The sequence below is a fragment of the Lipophrys pholis genome, assembly GCF_963383615.2.
Source record: "Lipophrys pholis genome assembly, chromosome: 7".
NCBI lineage: Eukaryota > Metazoa > Chordata > Actinopteri > Blenniiformes > Blenniidae > Lipophrys > Lipophrys pholis.
The window spans coordinates 917,100-942,209 of record NC_137638.1 but is presented as its reverse complement, the minus strand read 5'-3'; the positions used below and the strand labels follow the sequence as shown (position 1 = coordinate 942,209).

Here is a 25,110-nt window from a genome sequence, read left to right as displayed (position 1 = left end):
CTACCAGGAGCTGAAGTCTCCAGGCCGCTCTTCCACTTGGGCTTCTTCAGCGCCGCGCCGCTGGTGGACGGGCCGCCGCTGGTGGACGGGCCGCCGCCGTCATCAGCAGCCGGACGTTTCCTGGAAGAACAAAGGGAAAGTTCAAGTCTTCAGCTCTGCAGGAGCTCGTCTGTCTCAACGTCCAACTGATCCCCAGAAGATCTGAGTCGTTAAAATAGAAACTAGAACCTGTGACAGAAACAGAACTTAACAAAACATCAGATCAAACCAAAGGACCTCGTTTCCACGGCGACGTTTCAAGAGAAATCGTCGTCGCCTGCAGCGTCGGTATGGAAGCTATCGGCGTCGGTATTAAAGTTGTTTTATAAAATGTCAGCTGACGTCTGAAGAAGCCGATTAGCATGTAGCTGCTAATGCTAAAGTCAGATTTAATCATAACGACTTTAATCTGAGACTTTTATGGTCGATCAAACGTTTCAGTTTCACATTAAACATTAGAAGGGAGAAGAACTCAACAATAAACTGAAGCTAGATGGAGCAGCTAATCTGGGATTATCTCCACACCAGCGACACCAGAATAAAATGAGTCGGAATATCAGAGAAAACCTCAGAAAGCAGGAATGAGAAACGGTTTTCAGCCAAACAGGCTGTGACCGAGTGTTTTATCCTGACTCGGGTCATCTTAACACAGCGCGCCCGTGTGCGTGTGTGTGTGTGTGCGTGCGTGCGTGCGTGCGTGCGTGCGTGCGTGCGTGCTCACACTGCAGCAGGGTTGATGTATTTCCCGACTCCTGCTCTGAAGGTCTTTGGTTCTTGGTCCTCTGTAGTTTTCTTCAGGTTGCTGTTTGCCCGCTGCTTCTCCTCCTCCTCCAGCTGCGCCTCCTTCTCTCGCTCTGCCGCAATCTGGCAACACACAACCCCGGGTCAGAACCCCCCGAGCCAGAACCCCCCCCCCCCCCCCCACACACACATATATTTGGCAGTAATGTAAGAACTGCAGCAATAAGACAGTAATAAAACTGCTTCTCTTTGAAATAAGAGCAGAAGAGTGAGAGCAGCATCAGGCGGTGATGAACCGGAACACCAAGCCTCGAGCTGAAGCTGAAAACCATCGAACAACGACGGCGTGAAGGAAAGAGGAGGAGAGAGTCCAACCTGAGCGTCGGCCTCCTCGTACGGGTCCACGAACACCTCGGCGCTGACCAGCTTGACCTCCGACTGACACAGGAAGCAATAAACAGTGTCAACACGAGAACAGCCGAGCTTTTCTCTACAAACAGTCACAGTTTCTCTAAATTGATTCAAAGCGACAGGAAGTAACGAAGAAGAAAAACTACACAATGACTGATTGTATTATCAGAGGCGATGTCTCCCACCTTGGGCTTGTCGGTTTTGGGGTCGCTCTCCACGTTCTCCATGGCCGTCAGCGCCTCAAACCCCCCGACCACCCTGCAGACGGCAACACACAGACACGCCCTCAGCACATGGCTGCAGCCTGGTCGCTGCACATTCCTCATCACTAGAGATCAGAAAACTCTTCATGTTTGGTCTTTGCTCAAAGGTGCAAGTCAGTAATGAGAACTTTTAGAAAGGGTGAAGCCTCATCGTCCCTCATCCAGTCATTCTGTTGAGTGTTTCCTGTGTGAAGAGTTGATGGTACTGGAGCCGAGGAGGAGGAAGAAGAAAAGGAAGAAGAGGAGGAAGAAGAAGAAGACGACGAAGAGGAAGAAGAGGAGGAAGGCTGAAAACAGAAACCTTGAATTGTCTTGAACATGTGAGGAAGTGGAGTTAAAAGCTCTTTGTCTCTCTGTCTCTCTCTCTCTCTAGTCTAAAAATATACAGAGTGAGAGAGAGACAGAGACAGAGACAGAGACAGACAGAGTGAGAGAGAGACAGAGACAGAGACAGAGTGAGAGAGAGAGAGAGTGAGAGTGAGAGAGAGACAGAGACAGAGACAGACACAGAGTGAGAGAGAGAGAGAGTGAGAGAGAGACAGAGAGAGTGAGAGAGAGACAGAGAGATTTGTTTGCGTTTCTGCCGTTTCCGTAGCAACAGGCAATGTTTCAGGACGTTGCTGTGTAAATGTAAAACTTGACTGAAACAAAATCACCAAAACGACGTGTCTTCAGTTGAAGCGTTGTCATGGAAACGGGGCCTCAGTTATAATTGATGATATTTTGAAGAAGACTCTGGATCTTCTCGTCACACAGTCGGTCTAAAACCTTCATCACCTCCCAGTGCAGAATGAGGTTCTTCTCTTCTCTCACCCTGAAAGCGTTTCCGTTTCCAAAACGTCGTGCTTTCAGCGACTGAGCTCGTGTAAACCAACACTCAAAACGCATTTTCACTGGAAGCGGTTGCCGTGGAAACCAGAGCAACGGGTGGGGATGGAAGCTGAACGGGAAACACAAAGAGCTGCCAGGAGAGAAACTGGTTCAAAGCATCACCTTCCAAAGACGGTGTGTTTCCTGTCCAGGTAGGTGCAGGACCGGAACGTGATGAAGCTGAGGGAACCAGGAGAAGAACCACACTGGTCACTACAACATAGAGAACATAGAGAACATACAGAACATAGAGAACATATACATTCTACATTCTACAAATACAAGAGAAGCTAAATCCTCTAATCAGGAGAACATGAGGAGATAAACCACAGCTCAGATCGTCTGCAGCGGCGTTCAGCTTCCGTCGTGTCGCCGACCGGCGAGGAGGACGGGAGGACGGGAAAAGAAAACCCAAACCGCCGCTGAGCAACCCTCCAGAACCGAGCCGCTGCTGGAAAGTTCCAAACAAGAACTCTTCTTACAACTGAGACTTGTTGGTGTTGGGACCCGAGTTGGCCATGCTGAGGACGCCCCGGCCCGTGTGAGACAGGTTGGGACGAAACTCATCCTTGAAAGGTTTCCCCCAGAACGACTCTCCTCCTGGGAACCGACAGAACCGGAGGGAGGGGGGGGGAGAGAGGGATGGAGGGTGGGAGAGAGAGAGAGGGATGGAGGGTGGGAGAGAGAGAGAGAGAGGGAGAGGGAGAGAGAGAGAGAGAGGGACGGAGGGTGGGAGAGAGAGAGAGAGAGGGAGAGGGAGAGAGAGAGGGATGGAGGGTGGGAGAGAGAGAGAGAGAGGGAGAGGGAGAGAGAGAGAGAGAGGGACGGAGGGTGGGAGAGAGAGAGAGAGAGGGAGAGGGATGGAGGGTGGGAGAGAGAGAGAGAGAGGGACGGAGGGTGGGAGAGAGAGAGAGAGAGGGAGAGGGAGAGAGAGAGGGATGGAGGGTGGGGAGAGAGAGAGAGAGAGAGAGAGGGACGGAGGGTGGGAGAGAGAGAGAGAGGGACGGAGAGAGAGAGGGACGGAGAGAGAGAGGGACGGAGAGAGAGAGAGAGAGAGAGAGAGAGAGAGAGAGGGACGGAGGGAGAGAGAGAGGGAGAGAGAGAGGGAGAGAGGGACGGAGGGAGAGAGAGAGAAAGTAATGTATGAAGACACTTCAGTTCATGTGGAGAATATTTAGAGATACGTGTGTGTACATATGTATGTATATATATGTTTGATGTGCATGTACAAACTGCATATATAAAACTTGTGTATAGTATATATTGAACATGTATTGTAAAAATAGTGATATTAGTTAATAAAGATTTGTGTGTGACATTATCTTTAGTTTGCTGGGAATCAGCTTCACCCTGATGAGTTTAACGATTAAATGTTTGTTCTGTTCTTGTTTTTCTGAAGTAAATAAAATTATTCAAATACCTTCATTCTTCAGAGCAGATACTGATCAGCAGGATTATTAGATTATATTAACTAATGACTGCATCAACGCTATCCTCGCTGGCAACAGTACAAAGAAGAGTTTGACGTTTCCACGGCGACATCCTTTATTAAAAGTGTCATCAGGACATTTCTATCAACTCCAGTGAATAAAGCTCAGTTCTGTTGCGGGGCGAGCTGCCCTTGCCCTTGAGCAATGCGCATCGTCATTACGAGTGTGGAGAAGGTGGGCGTGGTCGGGAGGTGGGCGTGGCCCTGCCGGCTGGCGTGCGTCTCCAGGTACACCGTGTTCTCCGAGAGGAAGAGCAGCAACCTGTGCTGCCGATCACTGAATTCTCCTGGTGACATTTTTGCATAATTCATCAGGTGGCTGACATTTTACCTCGATGCAGCGGAAAGAAAATCATCCACCAACCGAGTTAACTGTTCAATCCACTGTCACCCTGGAGGCCCGCTGGCCGAACCCGGGCCGGGCCGGGCCGGACCCGGGCCGCCATGTGGTTTAATGTGACCTGCAGGAGCTCCAGGTTAATATCAGTATACGTCGTCAGAAACACGGCAGACGGAGGCTCGTTTATACGGGAACGGTTCCAAGTCAAGATGTGTCTGTTTACACGACAACCGCACTCAGCGTCACCAACAACACTGGGGCTCCGTCGCCGTGGAAACGAGCAAAAATTACACTTTTCTAAAACCCTCTGTCTACGTGGAGAGGTGGAAGTCCTGGTCCTGGTCCTGGTCACCATGGTGGTAGTAACCAGTAGTTCTGCACATGCTCAGTAGAGCCAATCAGAACAAAGTTTCCTCCGAAGTGTCATGAGTCCCAGTCCGTATTCTCCTGGACTTGGTACTTTTATTTTGACAGTCACCGTAATAACAATCCCACTTGGTGGTTTTATTCTGACAGTCACTGTAACAATCTTGGAACTGACGCCATCACATTTTCTGTTCCAGATTTTTTTGCATATTTGAAAAAACAAACAAACAAACAAACAAACAAACGTTTGTTGATGCTGAATCTAGCGTCTGATTGCGACGCCAGGAAGCAGTTTGAAGCTGAACACCAGAGGTTGTGATGCAGAACAACAGCTGCTGTTGGAGGCAGCGTTTTAAACGTCTATAAAACTTGACGCCAGAGTCCAGCTACCCAGTCCCACACTCCTTCCAGAGCAGGTGAGGCGGAGACCTCCACCCACAGGCCAGAAACTCTGCACCTTCAAACATCTGTCCAGCTGGCAGCGCTTAGCGACGCGCCGGAGACGCCCACTGCTCCAGAGCTCACTCTGCTCTGCACACTGCCGGCAAATTAACTGTATGTGGTGGAACAGTGGATTAGCTGCTTTCTAAAAACAAAGTGACACTGCAGACTGGAGGACTGGCTGCCCCCACCCCCCACCCCCCATCAGACACTCAACCCCCCGTCTGCATCGTCTCGTTGTGCGAGAGCGCGTTCTCCCACGTGCCGGCCCGGTATATTTAGCTCCACTCCAGAGCGGCTTCTTGAGTTGCAAGCAGTATTTACGCAAAGCTTCCAAAAAGGAGCTATTAATAATTCAGCCGAGGGGTGTTATGTAATTCAAAATGTAGTGGGAGCACAGCGCTCGTCTTACCTGTGCCTGTGCCGGTCGGGTCTCCTCCCTGGATCTGAAAACATTTCAAAATAAAAGGTCAGAAATGGGGCGCAGGGAAGGAGTCAGTGTGAGGAGAACACAAAAACAAATCTCCATCTGATTTCGATAAACGGCTCAGAGCAACGATAGAAAACTTTATAATATCTTTAGCTGAAATATTAAAAATAGATTTCTTTTGACAACTTTTGTTGTATTTAGCTTTAAATACATTTACAGGTTTGTGTGATGGTCGACCTCTCGCAACACAACAAGTATTGTAATACCACCTTAAACCACAGGGCGGTGTTACTCATGTATCATCTCGAAATGGTGATTTTTGAGAGAGCATTTACTTTATCAGCTTAAATAATCCTGCTTTTTTTGAAGACTTTCCAATCAAACTTGAATTATAAATCATCTTAAATCAGAAGCGTCAAACTCATTCAGTTCAGCACAATCGCATGCCGAGTGGACCGGACCGGTAAAAGAGTCAGAATAAGCTTTAAAGGTAAACTTTTCTTTGTTGTGGTGCAGAGTATACCTGGTCCAAAGGTCCATATTTTAACAAAACCAAACAATTACTGCAAACTCAACATTTCAATCAAACCTTCTGGTGCAAAATCCAGTGAAATGTCCAGAAAACTGTTGCATTCTGGGAGATTTTACAACCTCCACCCCCGACTCCAAGTTAAAGTGGTAGAAAAGGCTGAAAGAGACAAACTGTCCCGCTGCGGTGTTGCTGCAGTTTAAGGATATAAGAATCGAACCGGGCCTCCATCCTGTGAGCAGCTCTGCTTCTGTTCAACAGCTGAAGAGATTAAAGATCCAGAAGAAGGAATGTTTCTGGATCGTCTCCGTCTGGATGCTGCAAATTCCTTTTTTATCAGACGGACACTCGATGCCCCGGCTGCCTTCACACACGTGTGTCAGAAGACACGTCCTCCATGGCGCCTAAAGAGGGAATGGACCTGATCGGGACGTCAGGTTGACCCACAGAACCGGCTCAGTCCGATTCAAGGTCCCAGAACAAATGAAACTCTGGTTGACGTGTCGCTCTACATATGAAGAGGAAAGTGTTTTCCAGGAATGTGTTCGTGAGGATGAAGGTTCCTGGACGTCCTCACCTGGAAAACATCGACGTTCCATCTCATTTCCAAGGATTCGCTGACATTTCAAGGGAACCGTGGGATTCCTGGAGAACCGTCTGGCAGTGAATCATGTTGTGTTTACTGCAGTGAAACTCTCAGAGGCGGTCGGACGATAAGCCCGAGGCGCAATTAGTGATAAACAATTCACAGCTAAACCACGGGGCAGAGGGACAAAGGTACGGCCGCTCTGGAGACGCTCGTCCATTAGAGCCACTTTAATTACGGGAGCGGCAGCTTTGTAATCCTCAGAGGAGCGGCGGATCAGAGACCTGCCATTTTGAAACCTCAGTCTTTGTTAAGTATTGAACATTAAAATGTACAATTCCAGCAAGCATCCAGCTCACGAGGGGCAGAGGTGTTTATGCTGAGTCATCCTCGTCTACTTTAGGTTGAAGCCAATCGGTGAAGCATGAAAGTTAAATCTGTCCACATCCACAATCTGCAGCTTTTACCGAGGAGCGATCAAAGCAGCTGCTTAAAGACCGAACAGCAGGACGTGTTGGGGTACAGATGGGAGATACTGTACCTCCATCCTCACAGAGATGTATAGACAGAGATGTATAGACAGAGATGTATAGACAGAGATGTATAAAGACAGAGATGTGGGTGTGTTCCTCTTCACTCACAGCTACAAGCTGGTTCTGGAAGGAAATGATCACCACCGACCAGCAGAACAGATTAGTTTGCACTCTGGAGGAACCGTTTGGTTACTGGACTCGTCTCCAAACTCAAGCTTTTGGGTAATCCAAGTACTTTCTGATCCCTGAGGAAAGCAGAATCATGCACACCATTTTTGTTGTGAAAACATGTAAATCTATTAGTTTGTATTTTATTTGAATGGATTCCCACAAGTGAAAACCAAAGTCCTGCAATAATCCATGTATGGAGGCACTTTGGCCGGCAGGCCGACTACAAACAAAGAGCGAAAACACACGGCGAGACTTTTCATTTACAATGAGAAAGAAAAGCGTGTGTTCAGTGGAAGTTCCAGAGAAAACTAAATAAATTCCACAGCAGGGCAATGGCGACTTCAACTATAAAAGCTAAATCAGTTTCTAAACAGGAGACTTCCTGCAAACTGTCCTTTTACTGTTTTTCCACTTCTCATTTAGAGCATTTTCCTTCCCAAACCCGGCCGAGCCCATAAAGCCAGCCCAGTTAAACGGGCGGCGGTCACACCCAGCACGGCAGAGCGTCTGCAGCCTGGACCTCCGGCTCCGGCTCCGGCCGGCGTTCAGCCTCCAGATGATCACACCAGCAGCTTCAACGTGATCACAATGGGAGTACATACATTAACTTAAAGGCTCCGTTTCTATGGCAACCATTTTAAGTGACAACGCAAAACTTCCGTAGCGTTCTGGGTGTCCGTTTACTTGGCGGCGGCGCTCCGAACCACTGAAAACAAAACTTTACGCAAACCTGTCGAAAATTCTCCGTCTCCGTGGAAACGGGGGAACTCCAGACTTCCCGTCTCCTTGACGACAGTGGAAACGCTTCTACGTCACGCCACCACGGCCGTAGTAAATAGTTCTTGAGCCGACTGGCTACATCGGTCAATATAGGCAAATGCTAAGGGCGCTGTGGCCTCCAGGGGGCGCCACAAAGAAATTCACTTAATTCTTAAAATGGAAAAGCTCACGCTGATTCAAATCTAAATTAACATCCCTAAAAATGATATGACCAAATAAGTGCTTGTGTGTCTCGTTTAAAAGTTCCTACCATGAAGTTCCGGATGGACCTGTGGAAGATGGTTCCATCGTAGAACCCTTTCTTACACAGACGGATGAAGTTCTCTCCTGCTTTTGGAACCTGAATGACAAAAATACGCACAAAAAAAAAATCTCAACATTCAATTCATTGATGGGCACATGATAATATCTTGCATGTTTAAATGTATTGATGTGCGACTAAATGAGATTTCAATGTGACCGGGAGCTTCAAACAAAGAGCCTGTGATCTGAAGCGCTTCAGCTCTTAATGCAGATACCCCATAGTCATAACTACTGCTTCACAAGACGCTCCAGCAGATTGAATATTCAGATTAGATTAGACTGAAGTGAAAAAGCCCATTGCACGGCGTGCCATGTCCAGGTCTCACACTGCACCACCACCAACGTTCGGTTTACTACATCCAACCTCATGAAACATCTGAAATCGCACCACGAGAACCGACATGAAGGTCACGCAAGAGAAGAAATGACAATCCGCCGGCTCCCAGAGGCCGGCGACCAACAGAACATTTTCACTGCTTCTGTTAAAGTTCCTCCTAAAGGAGTCAGCTGGGCTCATAGCTCACTGCTCTGGACGGTCGTTCTGGAGAAGTACAGGTCGTTAGAGTGATATCACTCTGCCGACCGCAGGAGCAAGAAGGGGAATACTTTTAAATTAAATATATTAGTAAACTGTAGTACTGTCAACATTTGTTTATGCCAACAAACTGACAATGGAACTGTATTCGCTTCACTTTCTACAGATAATCTGCAGTAAAAGAAAGATTTCTCTCTCTCGTGTGTGTTTGAGCAGCAGGGGGCGCTGCAGAAAGCCGACCCGAGGAGGCGGGGTTTAGTAGCGATCTCACCAATCACTGATCAACACCAGAGTGATTTGTTAAACCTCCAGAGCTGAAAGTGTCATTTCCAGTAAACCAGCGCCAAAACATTCTTTCTCTGAAAGAGAGAAATGAAGCTTCTACTTGCTTTTATTCACATACTTGTGAACAAATACGTTTTAATAAGTGCTCACTAGCCGTTTAAAGGTACAACCATTTTCACCACTAGGGGGCCGAGCAGCTATAAAACGATCCTGACAGTGGAGCGTTCTGGGCTCCGATGGCCTTTGGAGAGCTTTAAATAAAGCCGCTCACATTCCCACTCTCACCATACCTTCAAACAAAAGGTGAAGGTCAGCCTCCTTCCTCAGTGTCGATTAAAACTAAAGGTGGAAGTCGGAGGACATTCAGGCCTGGTGAACGCAACGAGTTCGAGGGAAACACAAAACCTTGGTTGTGTAAACGGATAAACGCAGAGACGGATTTGAATTCAGAGTTTAATTCAGAGCATCTAACTGCACATGGAAAGTTTACACCGCAAAGATTTTTAGTGGAAACACAGAACTTTTGTACCGTTTACACAACTTGCTCCAAGTCGCTGAAAGTGAACGTTTTTGAAAACACTCCGACTGTGTCGCCATGTAAACAAGAGGTTCTGGAAACGGTCAACAAGGAGATGGAGCCGACCGAGGAAACACTGCTGTGCACCGTGGCCTTAGTAACTAGTTACTCTGCACATGCTCAGTAGAGCCAATCAGAACAAAGTTTCCTTCGTAGTGTCACGACTCCCAGTCCAGGTTCTCCTGGACTTGGTACTTTTATTTTGACAGTCACCGTAATAACAATCCAACTTGGTAGTTTTATTCTGACAGTCACCGTAATAACAATCCAACTTGGTACTTTTATTTTGACAGTCACCGTATTAACAATCCAACTTGGTACTTTTATTCTGACAGTCACCGTAATAACAATCCAACTTGGTACTTTTATTTTGACAGTCACCGTAATAACAATCCAACTTGGTACTTTTATTTTGACAGTCCCCGTAATAACAGTCCAACTTGGTACTTTTATTTTGACAGTCACCGTAATAACAGTCCAACTTGGTACTTTTATTTTGACAGTCACCGTAATAACAATCCAACTTGGTACTTTTATTTTGACAGTCACCGTAATAACAATCCAACTTGGTGGTTTTATTCTGACAGTCACCGTAACAACAATCCAACTTGGTACTTTTATTCTGACAGTCACCGTAATAACAATCCAACTTGGTGGTTTTATTCTGACAGTCACCGTAATAACAATCCAACTTGGTACTTTTATTTTGACAGTCACCGTAATAACAATCCAACTTGGTGGTTTTATTCTGACAGTCACCCTAACAACAATCCAACTTGGTACTTTTATTCTGACAGTCACCGTAACAACAATCCAACTTGGTACTTTTATTGTGACAGTCACCGTACTAACAATCCAACTTGGTACTTTTATTTTGACAGTCACCGTAATAACAATCCAACTTGGTGGTTTTATTCTGACAGTCACCGTAATAACAATCCAACTTGGTAGTTTTATTCTGACAGTCACCGTAATAACAATCCAACTTGGTGGTTTTATTCTGACAGTCCCCGTAATAACAATCCAACTTGGTGGTTTTATTCTGACAGTCACCGTAATAACAATCCAACTTGGTACTTTTATTTTGACAGTCACCGTAATAACAATCCAACTTGGTGGTTTTATTTTGACAGTCACCGTAACAACAATCCAACTTGGTACTTTTATTCTGACAGTCACCGTAATAACAATCCAACTTGGTACTTTTATTCTGACAGTCACCGTACTAACAATCCAACTTGGTACTTTTATTTTGACAGTCACCGTAATAACAATCCAACTTGGTGGTTTTATTCTGACAGTCACCGTAATAACAATCCAACTTGGTGGTCTGTCCACTAGAATGTTCTCCCAGTGTTCCTGTTTAGAGCTCATTGTTCTCTGAATTGTGTGTGTGTGTGTGTGTGTGTGTGTGTGTGTGCTTTCAGTACCAAAACTAACAGCACCACCTAGTGGAGCAACATGAAAACTACACCGTTTCCATTGTTTCTGGCGTTGTCATGTGAACGGACATAGTTTTCAGAACGTTGTTGTGTAAACGTGAAACTTTTCCAGAAAGCATAAACGATGTGTTTTCACGAGGGGCGGAGCCTCGGCGATGACGCTCCTCCGGCTGCTAACAATATCTCATAATGAGGAAACGTGAGGAAGCGCAGCGTTAAACCAATAAGCGGCGGTTTGCTTGAGGCGGAGTGTGGGGTGTGTGAGTTGGGGGATGGGCGGCCTCGTTCTTCCTTCCCTCTTTGAAAACAGTCGCATCAAGTCACTCAAGTGTTGTTAACACGATGGATCCCGTTATCTTTAACGTGCGAACGAGTGCGTCGCCCCCGCCCCCGCCACGGGGATGCCTGGCGAGCGGAGCGGCGTTTTCCAAAGCAGCCAGTGACGGCGTGCATGTGACGGTGAGGCGGCACACATTAATTCATAAACAGCAGGCTATGAATAGAGTGTGAAGACCACTGAGGAGGAGGAGGAGGAGGAGGAAGACACAGAGGACAGGTTTTCTAACCGCTGCAACTTTCTCCCTGCATTATTGTGATTGGACGGCTCAGGAGCCAATGAGAAGCCAGCGCAGAGCGGCGCTGGGTTACCGGGGCAGAAAGGAGGTGCTGGAGTTCACCCTGGGTCCCACTGACCTTAAAATGGTGGCTCAGTCACAAAAGCACTCTAGTCAGGGTGTAAAGTTGTTCGCCCCAGGAGGAGACTCTTTAAAGGGCTGAGCTCAGTGATGTGGATCAGACGCTGGAAATACAATTTAGCAGTCGGCTGGGAGAGAAACTCCGCCGCCGCAACATGAGAGATCCGCCTCCGAATGCAATCAGCCGCGTCTCCAATGTCCAAACCTTCGGCTATTACGTCCAAAACAATACATCTTATAGCTTATCTGCCAATAAACACAACACAGATCTGAAATTACTGCAATTACCGCTCCCGAGGGAAACTTTGAGCTTTTCTAACCGAAGAAACATAAACGCTGGTATAGAACTGCTTTCTAATATTTCTGATAGAAACAACATCTTGGGTCGGGTCAGTCCAGGATGAGACGGACGGGTCTGAAGCTCAGCCAGAACATTCAAGTGAAGAAACTCAAGAGTCTTTATCATTTCAAAACAAAACCTGTTTACAGAAATTTGCCCTTTTTTTTTTATAAATCAATTTCTCAAGGGCGTCACTATGAACACATTAACGTGGGTTAATCTATCATCACGATTAGTCTGATTTAAACTTATTATAATCGTCTCATTCAAAACTCCCTGGATCATCAATGGGGACTGATTTCAGGACGTTTGTCCCAAAAGACTTTGTCACACGAGGCCGTCGATCTGCTAGAAACAGAACCAGGAGGCGATACAGCACCGCGGGATATTGGATTTAAAAAAAAAAAAAAAAAAGATGGCCGACAGTCATATTCACACTCTGCAGAAAGGAGTTTTCTTTTCACCAAGGTTCTTCCAGATTAAAATCCCAGATTAACGTGAGGCAAAGATTAGTCTGGATTCTGCTGACTCATGGTAAATAAGAAGCGGCCCGCTCTCGTCTCACACAGATAGTTGGTCTGTCTTAGTAGCAGGAACATTAATTAACAGGAATAAAATCTATGGATTAACCGGCTTCATGCCGCCAGATTCTCCTTCCACATGTAGATACTTGCTGTTTGGAGCCTCTGCTTCTCCAAAACGTGGCTAAACGTGATATTTCTGCTCTTCATGAGCTCGTCTGCTTTCCGTGGTCCCGAGCTCCAGCAGCCGATTGGCTGTGAGTGATGCGTTCAGGTGCATCACGTAAAGACGCCCGCTGGACTCCGGGGAAGTCTTCCTCCTCAGAATCACAATCAGCAAATAACATAAAATACTTTATCAACGGAGATAAAACCCTGTGATTGTGTATCTCTCTCTCACACACGTTTGTGCAGGAATTTTCAGCACTACGAAAGACAAATTTGTGGGAATTGATCGAAATATGTGTAATATGTGTAATCCCTGTAATCCCTGTATTCCCGCAGTGAAAGTCCTGCCCTGTCACATGATGCCAGCAGTTTATAGTCACGTGCAGCCTATATATGTACTTTGAGTTCTTTTTAAATTTTGCGGGTGCGGCTTATATCCAGGTGAGCTGAATAGTCCAGAAAATACGGTAATTAATTCAATAATGTCCAGCCACATCCGAAAAGGAGCAGGACGAAGCCCGAGTAGTTTATTTACTCCTACTCTTATCCAGAACATAACCTGCTCCGGAGCAGGTTAGACTTTCAGCGTCAGTTACCAGGTGATTTATCCTGGTGAGAAGTGAGCGAGAGTCGTAGTACAGAAAACCTGAGTTAATCCTGAAGTTACCTAGATAAGAGAAAACCTGAGTTAATCCTGAAGTTATCTGGATAAGAGAAAACCAGAGTTAATCCTGAAGTTATCTGGATAAGAGAAAACCAGAGTTAATCCTGAAGTTATCTGGATAAGAGAGAATCCAGCTTCATAGCCCAGGCCTCTGGTCTGATTTTCCTCCATCACCCCAGAAACCGAAAACCTTTGCATGAATTAGTTCAGATCATCCTCAGGAAAGTATCGGTACTGAATCATCACCTCACATCGCCATCAGCTGTGTGTGTGTGTGTGTGTGTGTGTGTGTGTGTGTGTGTGTGTGTTCTATTACCTTATCACAGTGCAGCTCAATATTGATGTCTCCCTTGTTCGTGTGTAAACGCACGTAGCCTTTCTTCTTGACGTACTGGTAACGCACGGCGTCGTCTGAGATGGCGTCTGGAACACAAAGCGTCGCCGTTAATCAAATGGAAATCTCAGGATGTTTTGGAGCCAATCGGCGTCTGTCGTTGCAGTGAAACGTGTAACCTTAAAACAACAACAACTAATGTTTCCAGGGTGTCATTTAGTTTCATGCTTCTCTGTTAGAAATGGTTGTTTTTAACTATGTTCTGTTCCTCAAGGCAGGAAGGAGTCCAACAATTATAAAGGCAATAAAAACACTCCCTGTTTCCACAGTTTAATGAAAGCTGCAGAACACCACTGCTATATAGTGTTCAGCCGTTTATGAAGAACCTCGACTGGCGGCAACGTCCACACGTCTTGTGCTGAATCTACGATTCACTGTTGCATAACTGAAAAGTGAGCAACTCAAGGAGACGGGAGGACGCAAACTCAGCACAAAAGAGCAGCTCCAACTGCACTGAACCACACTGAGCTGCTGCAAGAGGCTGCACCGGGCTGCAAGAGGCTGCACCGGGCTGCATGAGACTGCACCGAGCTGCACCGGGCTGCAAGAGACTGCAAGAGGCTGCACCGAGCTGCAAGAGGCTGCACCGGGCTGCATGAGACTGCAAGAGGCTGCACCGGGCTGCAAGAGGCTTCAATAAGCTGCAAGCATGCAGCCAACATTGTCGTCTGGCGTCACAGTGAGGTTCAAATAAAAAGAAGCGATTGTTTGATGTGGAACCAAAAGAGAGTGTGTGTGTGTGTGTGTGTGTGTGTGTCTTGCCTGCTTGGTGTGTCGTTGCTGGAGTCATTGCTGTGGAAGTGAAGGAGGCAGACACTCTGCCGGTGGAGTAGTGAGCCTGCAGAGGAAAAGAGAAAGAATCCCTTCAGTCTCACTGCTTCATCAACAGTTTGTGAAGCAGGAAAACTCTCGTCCAGAACTTCATTCCAGCTGTTAAATTAATCCTCTACAAACTTGAAGTTGAGCTGATTTCATTTCTGCCGTCGACTCTTTTGGGAAAAGTTTAAAAAAACGTTGTGTTTCCAGAGGCTCTGAGCGCCGCCGTGAAACATAAAGATCACAGTTGTTTGTAGCTAACCATTAGCCACAAGCTAATTAGCCTAGCCACGATGGGCTAAAGAGGCGAGACTTCCTCTTCCGGTCTGGACCAATCAATGAACCGGGTTTCTTCTCTATGTCCTCTCTGGACGGTGTTTTTGGGCGACAGCGCCCCCAAACCACCAGATGATGTAACTGCGTGACATCTTCCAGGCAGACACAGAATCTACAAAGCGCCGACGTCGCTGAAAGATGACGTCACATGGCACTCTTCGGGTTGCATCGTGGAACTTTGTAGGAGTACTGTGCAGTACTGGACTGATACCAGCAGCGTCACTAGTTCTAATCAAGGGGACCAGGAGACGCTTCAAAGTCACTTGAGCTCAAACTGCAGTAGAAAACCACTGTTGGGCTGCGTGAACACAAACCACGCGCTGCGACCGGAGGCCTGAGTGAGTCGACAGAACTGGGAGGATGAAAACTCAGGCGGGTTGAAGAGCCGGCCTCTCCTCCGCTTTAGCGTTCTTCTGCTCTACTTGTCGCGGAGGCGCAGACTTTACCTCGTGCGCTCCGTCTGACCTACTTTCCCCGGGACGCCGTCGGAGCGTCGCCTCGGCTGAGAGCCGCCCAGGAAACGCTCCCAGACGCACAAAGCAGACGAGACGCCACTGAGGCAGACTTCAGCTCGCAGTCATTCGAGGACGCCGTCTAGCAGCTGGTTGAACTTCACCGAGCTGGAAGTGAGGTTACAGCAGGTAACCACAGCGCAGCCAGCACATGGAGACTGCGGGGAACAAGGACCACTCCAGGGTCGGACGGGGAAACAAGGATTCCTGCTGAAAGTTCTGAGGCTGGAAGTCCACGGGCCGCCTGAAGCTGAAAGCTTTAAATCCTTTTCTACTCATTTTAGATTTATTTTATACAAGAACTACATAATAGGAAGATGTAGAATTAACCTTATTTAATGAAAACCAGACTTCCACAGTCTTTTGATGTTCTCTGAACAGTCAGATTACAAAGGAGTCAAATAAGTCCCCGTTTTTATTTATCAAGTCCACAGTGGTTCTTCACATCAGAACCTTCACCATGTAACAGTGCTCTCTTCAATGGTCACAAAATTACCAATTTCAAATTATCGGAAATCTGTGGATCATTTGGATCGCCGGGGACTATTTTCACGAGACTTTACAGTCTGGCTTTCGTTTCATTTATGATTTCCCATTTGCTTGAATTCCTGTGTTGTGAAAGAGAAACATGTCAGTCAGGCTCCCCTCACTGTGCTCATCCTTTGTTCTGATTGTCTCATCGCCAGCAACACTATCGAGGTATTGCCTCATGTTTGGCTCCCTCTAGTGGATAAAGTGAATCCTACACTCTCTTAAAACGATTCAAAGAAACAAAAAGAATTAAGATAATTCAAATAAATTGCCTGATACGTTACGAAAGAGACACTTTATGACTCAATTAAAACTCACATATTACCTTGAGGATTATACCAGGAATTACGAGGCTCGTGTCAAATTACAAACACTGCAGTTGGCAGAGCCCAAAACAAAGAGTTGATCTGCATCAGTAAGCTTTGTGACGAGGTCTTCATGGAATCATTCAGCAGCCTGCAAGATGGTGGTGCTGGTGTCAAATTACACAAGACACATACTGCATCGGGTGCTTCCACTGTCAGTAATGTAGGCATTTGGATTACATGAGCTGAGATTTAACTATATTTCTGAGAGCAGCCAGAAACAACATGGGCTTGACAGACAATGAGGCTGGTGTCAAACTACGAGCACCTTATGCTGAGCATCATCTGCGATGTTGGCGGAGGCTGAATGACCTTTGACTCAGTAACTCCCCTGCTGCCGACGTACTGCCACACACAGCTGTCACTGTGAGATAAGGCCCCGTTACCATGGAGACGGAGCCCGAGCATTTCCCCCAGAAATATGCTTTTTCCCCCCGTTACCATGGCGACGGAGCCCGAGCGTTTCCCCCCAAAATCAGGTTTTTATTTTATTTATTTCATAGCACTGAATTAATCCCCGAGGGAAGATTCATAGCGATTGACCCACTGGGAGCAGCCACAGAGCAGCACTCAGGGGGAACTGGGGGGGGGGGGTCTTGCTCCGGGACCCCCACTGCATGTTTTTGGGATTGTGGGAGGAAACCGGATTACCCGGAGTTAAACCCACGCACACACAAGGACAACATGCAAACTCCACACAGAAAGGCCCCGGGCTGGATTTGAACCCACAACCTTGCTCCGTTGTCGTATAAACAAAGCGACAAAATGCTACGGAAGCTTTTGTGTTTTCACCTGGAGTCGTCGTCTAAGGGTCTCAAGTTTAAAGCTTTTTTTCCCTCCCAAGCTGAAGCGTGGCGCCGACTTTACTCACGGCGTTGAGCTTGTCTGTTTTCTTGGCCTGGGGCTCCTTCATGGTGGAGGCCAGCAGCTGGTCTCCTTTGTACTCCTTGTACAGCTCGGCCAGGGTCTCCCGGGTCTCCAGGTTGGTGGTCTTCAGGTGGTACCCCGGGTCCTGCTTGGCCTTCTCCTCGTCTAGGCCACAGCAGAGGAAACAACAACTTCATCACGTTTGGAACAGAGTCTGGTTCGGAGATAACGGGTCTCCACTCCTTTACCTGGGTCCAAACACTTCAGGTTGTTCTTGACGTGGAAGAAGTTGGAAACGTTGAATTTGTCCAGGTTGGTTGGATCCTGAAGACAAATCAGAAGGAAAAAATATCAAACCTGTAATTCAGATCACGTTCAATAAACACTTCCGATGATATTCTGTGTCTTCCTGCCAAATAGTGTCCCTCCATCATGTTACTGGTAGGAAATAAACTGTGTGGGAGTGTGTGGGGGGGGGAGGGGGGGGGGGGGGTATGCATGTGTAAGAACAATGGTAAAAGTTATAAAGTATCATTATAGCAGAAGTAGTAGTTACAAAGTATGAATAAAGTATAAAGTTCAAAAGTATCTGTAAAGTATCAATACTAGTGGCAGTATCAGTGTCAGCATTAGTATCAGTAGTATTATCAGTATCAGTAGTAGTATCAGCAGTATTATCAGTATCAGCAGTAGTAGTAGTATCAGTATCAGCAGTAGTAGCATCAGTGTCAGCAGTAGTATCAGTGTTAGCAGTAGTAGTAGTATCAGTATCAGCAGTAGTAGCATCAGTATCAGCAGTATTATCAGTAGCATTATCAGTGTCAGCAGTAGTATCAGCATCAGCAGCAGTAGTATCAGTGTCAGCAGTAGTATCAGCAGTATTATCAGTAGTAGTATCAGCAGTAGTATCAGTATCAGTAGTAGTATCAGTGTCAGTAGTAGTATCAGTGTCAGCAGTAGTATCAGTGTCAGCAGTAGTAGTATCAGTGTCAGCAGTAGTATCAGTAGTAGTATCAGTGTCAGTAGTAGTATCAGTGTCAGCAGTAGTAGTAGTAGTATCAGTAGTAGTATCAGTGTCAGCAGTAGTATCAGTGTCAGCAGTAGTATCAGTATCAGTAGTAGTATCAGTATCAGCAGTAGTATCAGTGTCAGTAGTAGTATCAGTATCAGCAGTAGTATCAGTGGTAGTATCAGTAGTATCAGTAGTAGTATCAGCAGTAGTATCAGTGTCAGCAGTAGTATCAGTATCAGTAGTAGTATCAGTGTCAGTAGTAGTATCAGTGTCAGTAGTAGTATCAGTGTCAGCAGTAGTAGTAGTAGTATCAGTATCAGTAGTAGTATCAGTGTCAGCAGTAGTATCAGTGTCAGCAGTAGTAGTAGTAGTATCAGTGTCAGCAGTAGTATCAGTGTCAGTAGTAGTATCAGTGTCAGTAGTAGTATCAGTGTCAGTAGTAGTATCAGTATCAGCAGTAGTATCAGTATCAGTAGTAGTATCAGTAGTAGTATCAGTGACCTGCAGGGTGATGATGTCCTTCCTGCTGAACGGCTCGTCAGTCAGCAAATCTTTGAAACATTTGGTCTTGATGTTCAGCTGCTCCACCGCCTGAGAGCAAAACAAGGTTTGTATTCTGAAGAGAGTGAAACAGACGGAGCGGCGCTGAGCGGCGAGTCCACTGACCTCCAGAGAAAACACGTTTCCTGTCACCTTGTTGGCTACGATGTGCGAGTTGTTGGTGAAGACGTTGTACATGACGGGGCAGTGGTACTTCCCTGGAAACAAAACGTCACACAGCCACAGCGTGACAACCGTCACCGTCAAGCACTCGGTACAACGGAAAACTTCCCTCGTGTTCTGGGGGGGTGTTTATACAACAACGGTGCTCAGAATCACTGAAAACACAACTTTTAAAAAACATACATTTCCAAGGAAACAGGAGAAAACGCAACTTTTCTGAAGTACTGCTCCTGGTCACCAGTAACTAGTTCTACTGCACATGCTCAGTAGAGCCAATCAGAAGAAAGTTCCCTCGGTGGTGTCATGACTCCCAGTTCATGTTCTCCTGGGGCCTGTACTAGGAACTATAGGCCTGTACTAGGAACCTGAAGCCTCTACTAGGAACTATAGGCCTGTACTAGGAACCAGAGGCCTGTACTAGGAACCAGAGGGCTGTACTAGGAACCAGAGGGCTGTACTAGGAACTATAGGCCTGTACTAGGAACCAGAGGGCTGTACTAGGAACTATAGGCCTGTACTAGGAACTACAGGCCTGTACTAGGAACCTGAAGCCTGTACTAGGAACCTGAAGCCTGTACTAGGAACCAGAGGGCTGTACTAGGAACTATAGGCCTGTACTAGGAACCTGAAGCCTGTACTAGGAACCTGAAGCCTGTACTAGGAGCCAGAGGCCTGTACTAGGAACCTGAAGCCTGTACTAGGAACCTGTACTAGGAACCAGAGGCCTGTACTAGGAACCAGAGACCTGTACTAGGAACCTGAGGCCTGTACTAGGAACCAGAGGCCTGTACTAGGAACCTGAAGCCTGTACTAGGAACCAGATCAACACATCCAGGATCTCTGTTTCCTGGTTGACTGATCCTGATCACCGTTCCTACCAAGCAGGTTCTCAACTCTCTGGTTCAACCCAGACCAGGTGTGAGTCTTCACAATAAAAGGGGCGGAGCTTGCAGCGTCTGACCAATCACAGAGGGAGAAACCCTGCAGAGCAGTTTACAGATTACTGAAGGAGCAGTTAATCTCTGAGATTATGAAGAATTCAAACACATCCGACAGGAGAAGTTCTGGTTCCATAAATTCATGGTTCTGCAGTTCTGTCAGGTGTGATCATGAACCTCATTATTCCAGATAAACAGACCTGGAACAAGTCGAGAACCAGAACCTCCTTCAGAGCCTCAGAGACCAGGATTTATTTTATTATGTCTAAAGATTGTTCTAGATTAATTTCTCCTCTCCTCTCTGCTGCAGCTCAGAGCTGAACCTGCCCACCAATCACCATCATTTAAGAATGGGCGGGGCATTTCCCAAGAGATCTGATTGGTCAGGAGGCGGAGCTCTGACCTCTTATCCAGAACATAACCTGCTCCGGAGCAGGTTAGACTTTCAGCGTCAGTTACCAGGTGATTTATCCTGGTGAGAAGTGAACCAGCGTCATAGTACAGAAAACCAGAGTTAATCCTGAAGTTATCTGGATAAGAGAAAACCAGAGTTAATCTTGAAGTTATCTAGATAAGAGAAAACCAGAGTTAATCCTGAAGTTATCTGGATAACAGAAAACCAGAGTTAATCCTGAAGTTATCTCAATAAGAGAAAATCCAGCTTCGTAGTACAGGCCTCCAGACTTGGTAGTTTTATTTTGACAGTCACCATAATAATAATCTGTCCACTAGAATGTCCGTGTTCTCCCAGTGTTCATGTTTAGAGCTCGTTGTTCTCTGCTGTGTGTGTGTGTGCTTTCAGTACAAAACCAAAAACAGCATCAACTAGTGGCCCAACATGAAAACTACATCGTTTTCAGAACTTTTCCATTTGAAACTTTTCTGAAACGAAAATGCAAAAATGAGTTTTCACTCAAATCGTCGCCGCGGTAACGGGGCTTCAAGCTTCCCGGCTGGCGGACCGGGACAGAAACACTCACCGTCGTTGTTCTTGGCAATGTTGAGTTTGATGAGCGACTTTGCTTCCAGTTTCTGCAGGAGAAGAGAAAACCTCCGATCACATCTGACGGGTAACACACTGCTGCTGCGGCTCCCAGAAACCTCGAACTTCTCTCAAACCAGAACATAAAAACCATGTGCTTTCAGTTGAAACGTTGCCATGGTAACTGGGTCTAAACCGCTCAGTGTGTCCAATGTTTAGCTTCAGCGGTGATGAACCTCCTCGCCTCCAGCAGGAGGAAACATCATGGCTCAACGAGGCCTGAACAGACAAACCATCCCGTGGAGCACCGCAGGGCTCAGCATGAGGACCCCACAAGTCTGGGCTTTGTTGGTGGACCTGGAGGAGCGACTGCCATCAGATCCTTCACCAGAACCCACATGGAGCCGCTCCACCTGCTCCAGAACAAAGGTTCTGCCACGTTCCAGAGTCGACATGCCAACTGGAAGATGAATAACGAGGAGGTTCTCACCTCTCCGGAGGCGGGGTTCGTACCGTACTTCTTAATCCACGGAACGATGCTCCTGAAACACAAAGAGACAGATGGACCACTGAGCAACACGCAGGTCCTGCAGGTCGCATTCCGTCCTGTCAGGCCGGGAGGACGTCGCTGCAAAGTCTTGATCAAACCAACAACTATAGATTACAATTGTTCAGCAAAATCAACTGCTGTTCCTAATTTGTCCAGAGGGGGTCGCACTGCAGCAGGCTGGTGACATTTGTGAAAACTCTGCTTAATGGCCGTTACACACGGCGTGATTTTAACAATCTTATAAGTTCGCAGCTCGCTGCGCTGTACGGCATGACGCTCATGAACAGGAAGTTAGCCGGCTGCAGATCGTACCGTGAAAACAACCAACAACCCTGAACCGCAGCGACGATGTTCGTGAGTCGTCGTAATATAAACCATGTTAGGTTAATCGCTCTTCTTCTATATTCATTTTTGAATAGTTTTTCTTTTTTTGTTTTCGGGGAGCAAATCTTTCTTTTCTGGCGGTTTTAACTTCTTCAGCTGTTTTTTTTTTTCAGTCTGGAGACTCGACCAGTTGTTAAAATCAGTGCGGAATGCAAATCAAATCAAATATGAAAACAAAATGTTTCTTCGCAAATAATATTCTGAAAGCTTCATGGAGCTGCTGCCGGGGAGCCGAGGAGCCTCATGAGGCTCTGGAGCTGCAGGTTGAGGCTCTGGAGATGCAGGGGAGCCGAGGAGCCTCATGAGGCTCTGGAGCTGCAGGTTGAGGAGCCTCATGAGGCTCTGGAGCTGCAGGTTGAGGCTCTGGAGCTGCAGGGGAGCCGAGGAGCCTCATGAGGCTCTGGAGCTGCAGGTTGAGGAGCATCATGAGGCTCTGGAGCTACAGGGGAGCCGAGGAGCCTCATGAGGCTCTGGAGCTGCAGGTTGAGGAGCCGAGGAGCCTCATGAGCTGCAGGGGAGCCGAGGAGCCTCATGAGGCTCTGGAGCTGCAGGGGAGCCGAGGAGCCTCATGAGGCTCTGGAGCTGCAGGTTGAGGAGCCGAGGAGCCTCATGAGGCTCTGGAGCTGCAGGTTGAGGAGCCTCACGAGGCTCTGGAGCTGCAGGTTGAGGCTCTGGAGCTGCAGGGGAGCCGAGGAGCCTCATGAGGCTCTGGAGCTGCAGGTTGAGGAGCATCATGAGGCTCTGGAGCTACAGGGGAGCCGAGGAGCCTCATGAGGCTCTGGAGCTGCAGGTTGAGGCTCTGGAGCTGCAGGTTGAGGAACCTGGTGCTGATCAAGGTGACACACAGGCACCATAAAGCCAGAGAACCCCGTCTGGAAATCCCGACTGGCGGCGGAGTGTTTCTGGTACCTACAGCAGGTCGAAGACGACGCCCTCCTCCGTACAGACCGGGTACTCAAACGGCTGAAGACACAAGCTGAGAGCAAACAGACAAACCAAGTGAGACTATATTGATTAAGAGCGCCACCGCTGGTGAAGAAGAGGAGAAACTTACCTGCAGTGGTCAAATGGAAGCCTCCTGAAGTTCCCCTGAGGGATTTCTGGAGAAGAAGAAAACAAACAGCAAACGTGGCGGATCTGTCCTTCTCATAAAGACTTTTACATGCTGAGATCTACTCGTTCACACGGTGTCAAACACACTTTAGTTCAGCTCCATTTCATCTGAAATTTGTTTTTCTTTGTGACGCAGCACAAACCTAAAGAAAATGTCGACATTTTCACGAAAATGAAACAATTACCACTGAAAATCACGACAGTTTGCTCTCTGTCAGTGAGTGGGCGCATTTCAGAAAGTTAAGAGATCAAATGGTCCAAAGAAACCTTTTATTCCATCTTGACACATTTAAGCAAATTCAGAATATTACCTGACAAAGCCGGAGCTCCTCAACGTTTCTCTCTCCACAATCATGACTGCGTCCAAAGCTTACTCTCATTTCTCTTAATACCGACTTTATATCTGCTCAGATGTATTTTATATCCTTCCCTTTGCGGGTGTGCATAGCCGAACCCTTCTACACTTAATATGGATTTTCCAATACGTACATAAATGTGTGTGTGTAAAAATATTGCTGCACATCACGGTCAGTTATCAGTTTCTGTGACGCTTTAAAAAAAAAGCTTCTCTTCTTGAAATTAAACGATGTAGACGCAGAAACACAGAATGTAAATGAACCTGGTCCAACTAATATTCAAAGAAGACAAACACAAAACAACTTAATTCCTTATAAATCATTTACTTGCACCGTATTTCAACTCAGAGTTCCAGTTTTTATGTCATTGTATTTTTAGTAAAACTGCCTTACTTCAGCAACATGGCGCTCAGACAGGAAACATTCCTTGTTGGAGTTAAAGCTTCGTAGATGTTAATATTTCATTTGTATCCCGTTTATGTTATTTAACTTTCTTGTCTGTGGAGGAACTGAAGTATTTCTAGAGAACGCTTTACTCACCTGCCCGCTTCCCTCCGTAAAAGTTAGTGTACTCTGTACATGTGATGTACCTGTAAGATGACATAAATACAGGTAAGGAAGGAAAAATGCAGCTTGATTCAGGAAAAAAATAACTTTTATCCACAAATATCGTCTGAAGAGAAGCTAAGCCTGTTAGCTTGTTAAGCTAATGTGGCTAAAATAACAACGCGGAGAAACTTTCCGGAGGTGCTGCGAACTTCCGTACTTACATTTTGTCTTTTTGATGTTGTCGCTTTCCCATTGTGAGTTTTTTGTTTGTTTGCTGGATTAGTTTAAAACGTTAAAATTAAAGAGTTTAGCAACCAAAACAATCCGCTTTCGCTACTCCACACTTCCGGTTTGTCTTCTTCTTCGCCGGAATCCAATAAAACGGTGCAACATTTGTTGCTGCAGCGCTCGGGCGCCACCCAGAGGAATAACTGAGCTATTGTAGCTATCAACGTGATGGAGAATACTTTAACACAGGGGTGTCCAACCGGCGTTCTGCATGTTTAGGCTCCTCCCAGTTGCAACACACCTGATTGCAATGAGGGGCTCGTTATTGGGCTTTTTCACAACCTGGGTGATGACATCATCATTAGATTCAGGTATGCTGAAGCAGGGCGAGAACTAGAACATGCAGGACACCGGCCCTCCAGGACCGAGTTTGGACACCCCTGCTTTAAAAAAACTAAACTGTTATGGTTATTATTGGTCTTATGATTTATCTCAAACCTTATTTCAGTATATATATGTAACTATTCCACTTGAATATAAGTACTCACAGTGATGTGGAGACGATACCTTCTCTAAGAATTTATGTTTTTTATCCCTAATATTCATTTTCTTTCCAAATCTTATGTATATTGAAGTATTTGAGTATTGTACTTGAGTATAAATTCTGATGGGGCTTCAGAGACATTAATATTAAAAAAAAATTTTGGCATGTGACTAAAATAGTTTAACTTAATGGTGTAGTGTCTGTTAGTGACCAGCAGGGGGCAAAAGACACCAAGTTTCCATGAGCGAGCTGCAGGTGAAGGGTAGAAATACTATCATATTATTATAAGAAATAATATCAGCTGCTGTGGATGCAGGCTAATGCTAACAGTGCTTGCTGTGGGACTCGTTGATGTTGCTGTCAGGAGGATTAAGTCACTTCAGGATTAATA

At 46.5% G+C, this 25,110-nt stretch overlaps 1 protein-coding gene across 1 annotated transcript; it reads right to left on the bottom strand.

Moving 5' to 3' along the window:
* On the bottom strand, positions 1-24,325 carry ppil2 (peptidylprolyl isomerase (cyclophilin)-like 2; the record flags this gene model as incomplete). The annotated part of the gene is given in 21 exon segments (XM_080467398.1): positions 1-23; positions 26-120; positions 761-903; positions 1,156-1,218; positions 1,377-1,449; positions 2,448-2,504; positions 2,807-2,924; positions 5,373-5,406; positions 8,240-8,329; positions 13,836-13,942; positions 14,676-14,751; positions 17,345-17,505; positions 17,589-17,664; positions 18,854-18,943; positions 19,019-19,110; positions 20,994-21,045; positions 21,486-21,537; positions 22,843-22,905; positions 22,984-23,029; positions 23,939-23,988; positions 24,169-24,325. Coding segments are annotated over 21 exon segments (1,593 nt in total). The 5' UTR covers positions 24,201-24,325.
* Positions 24,326-25,110: the final 785 nt, after the last annotated feature.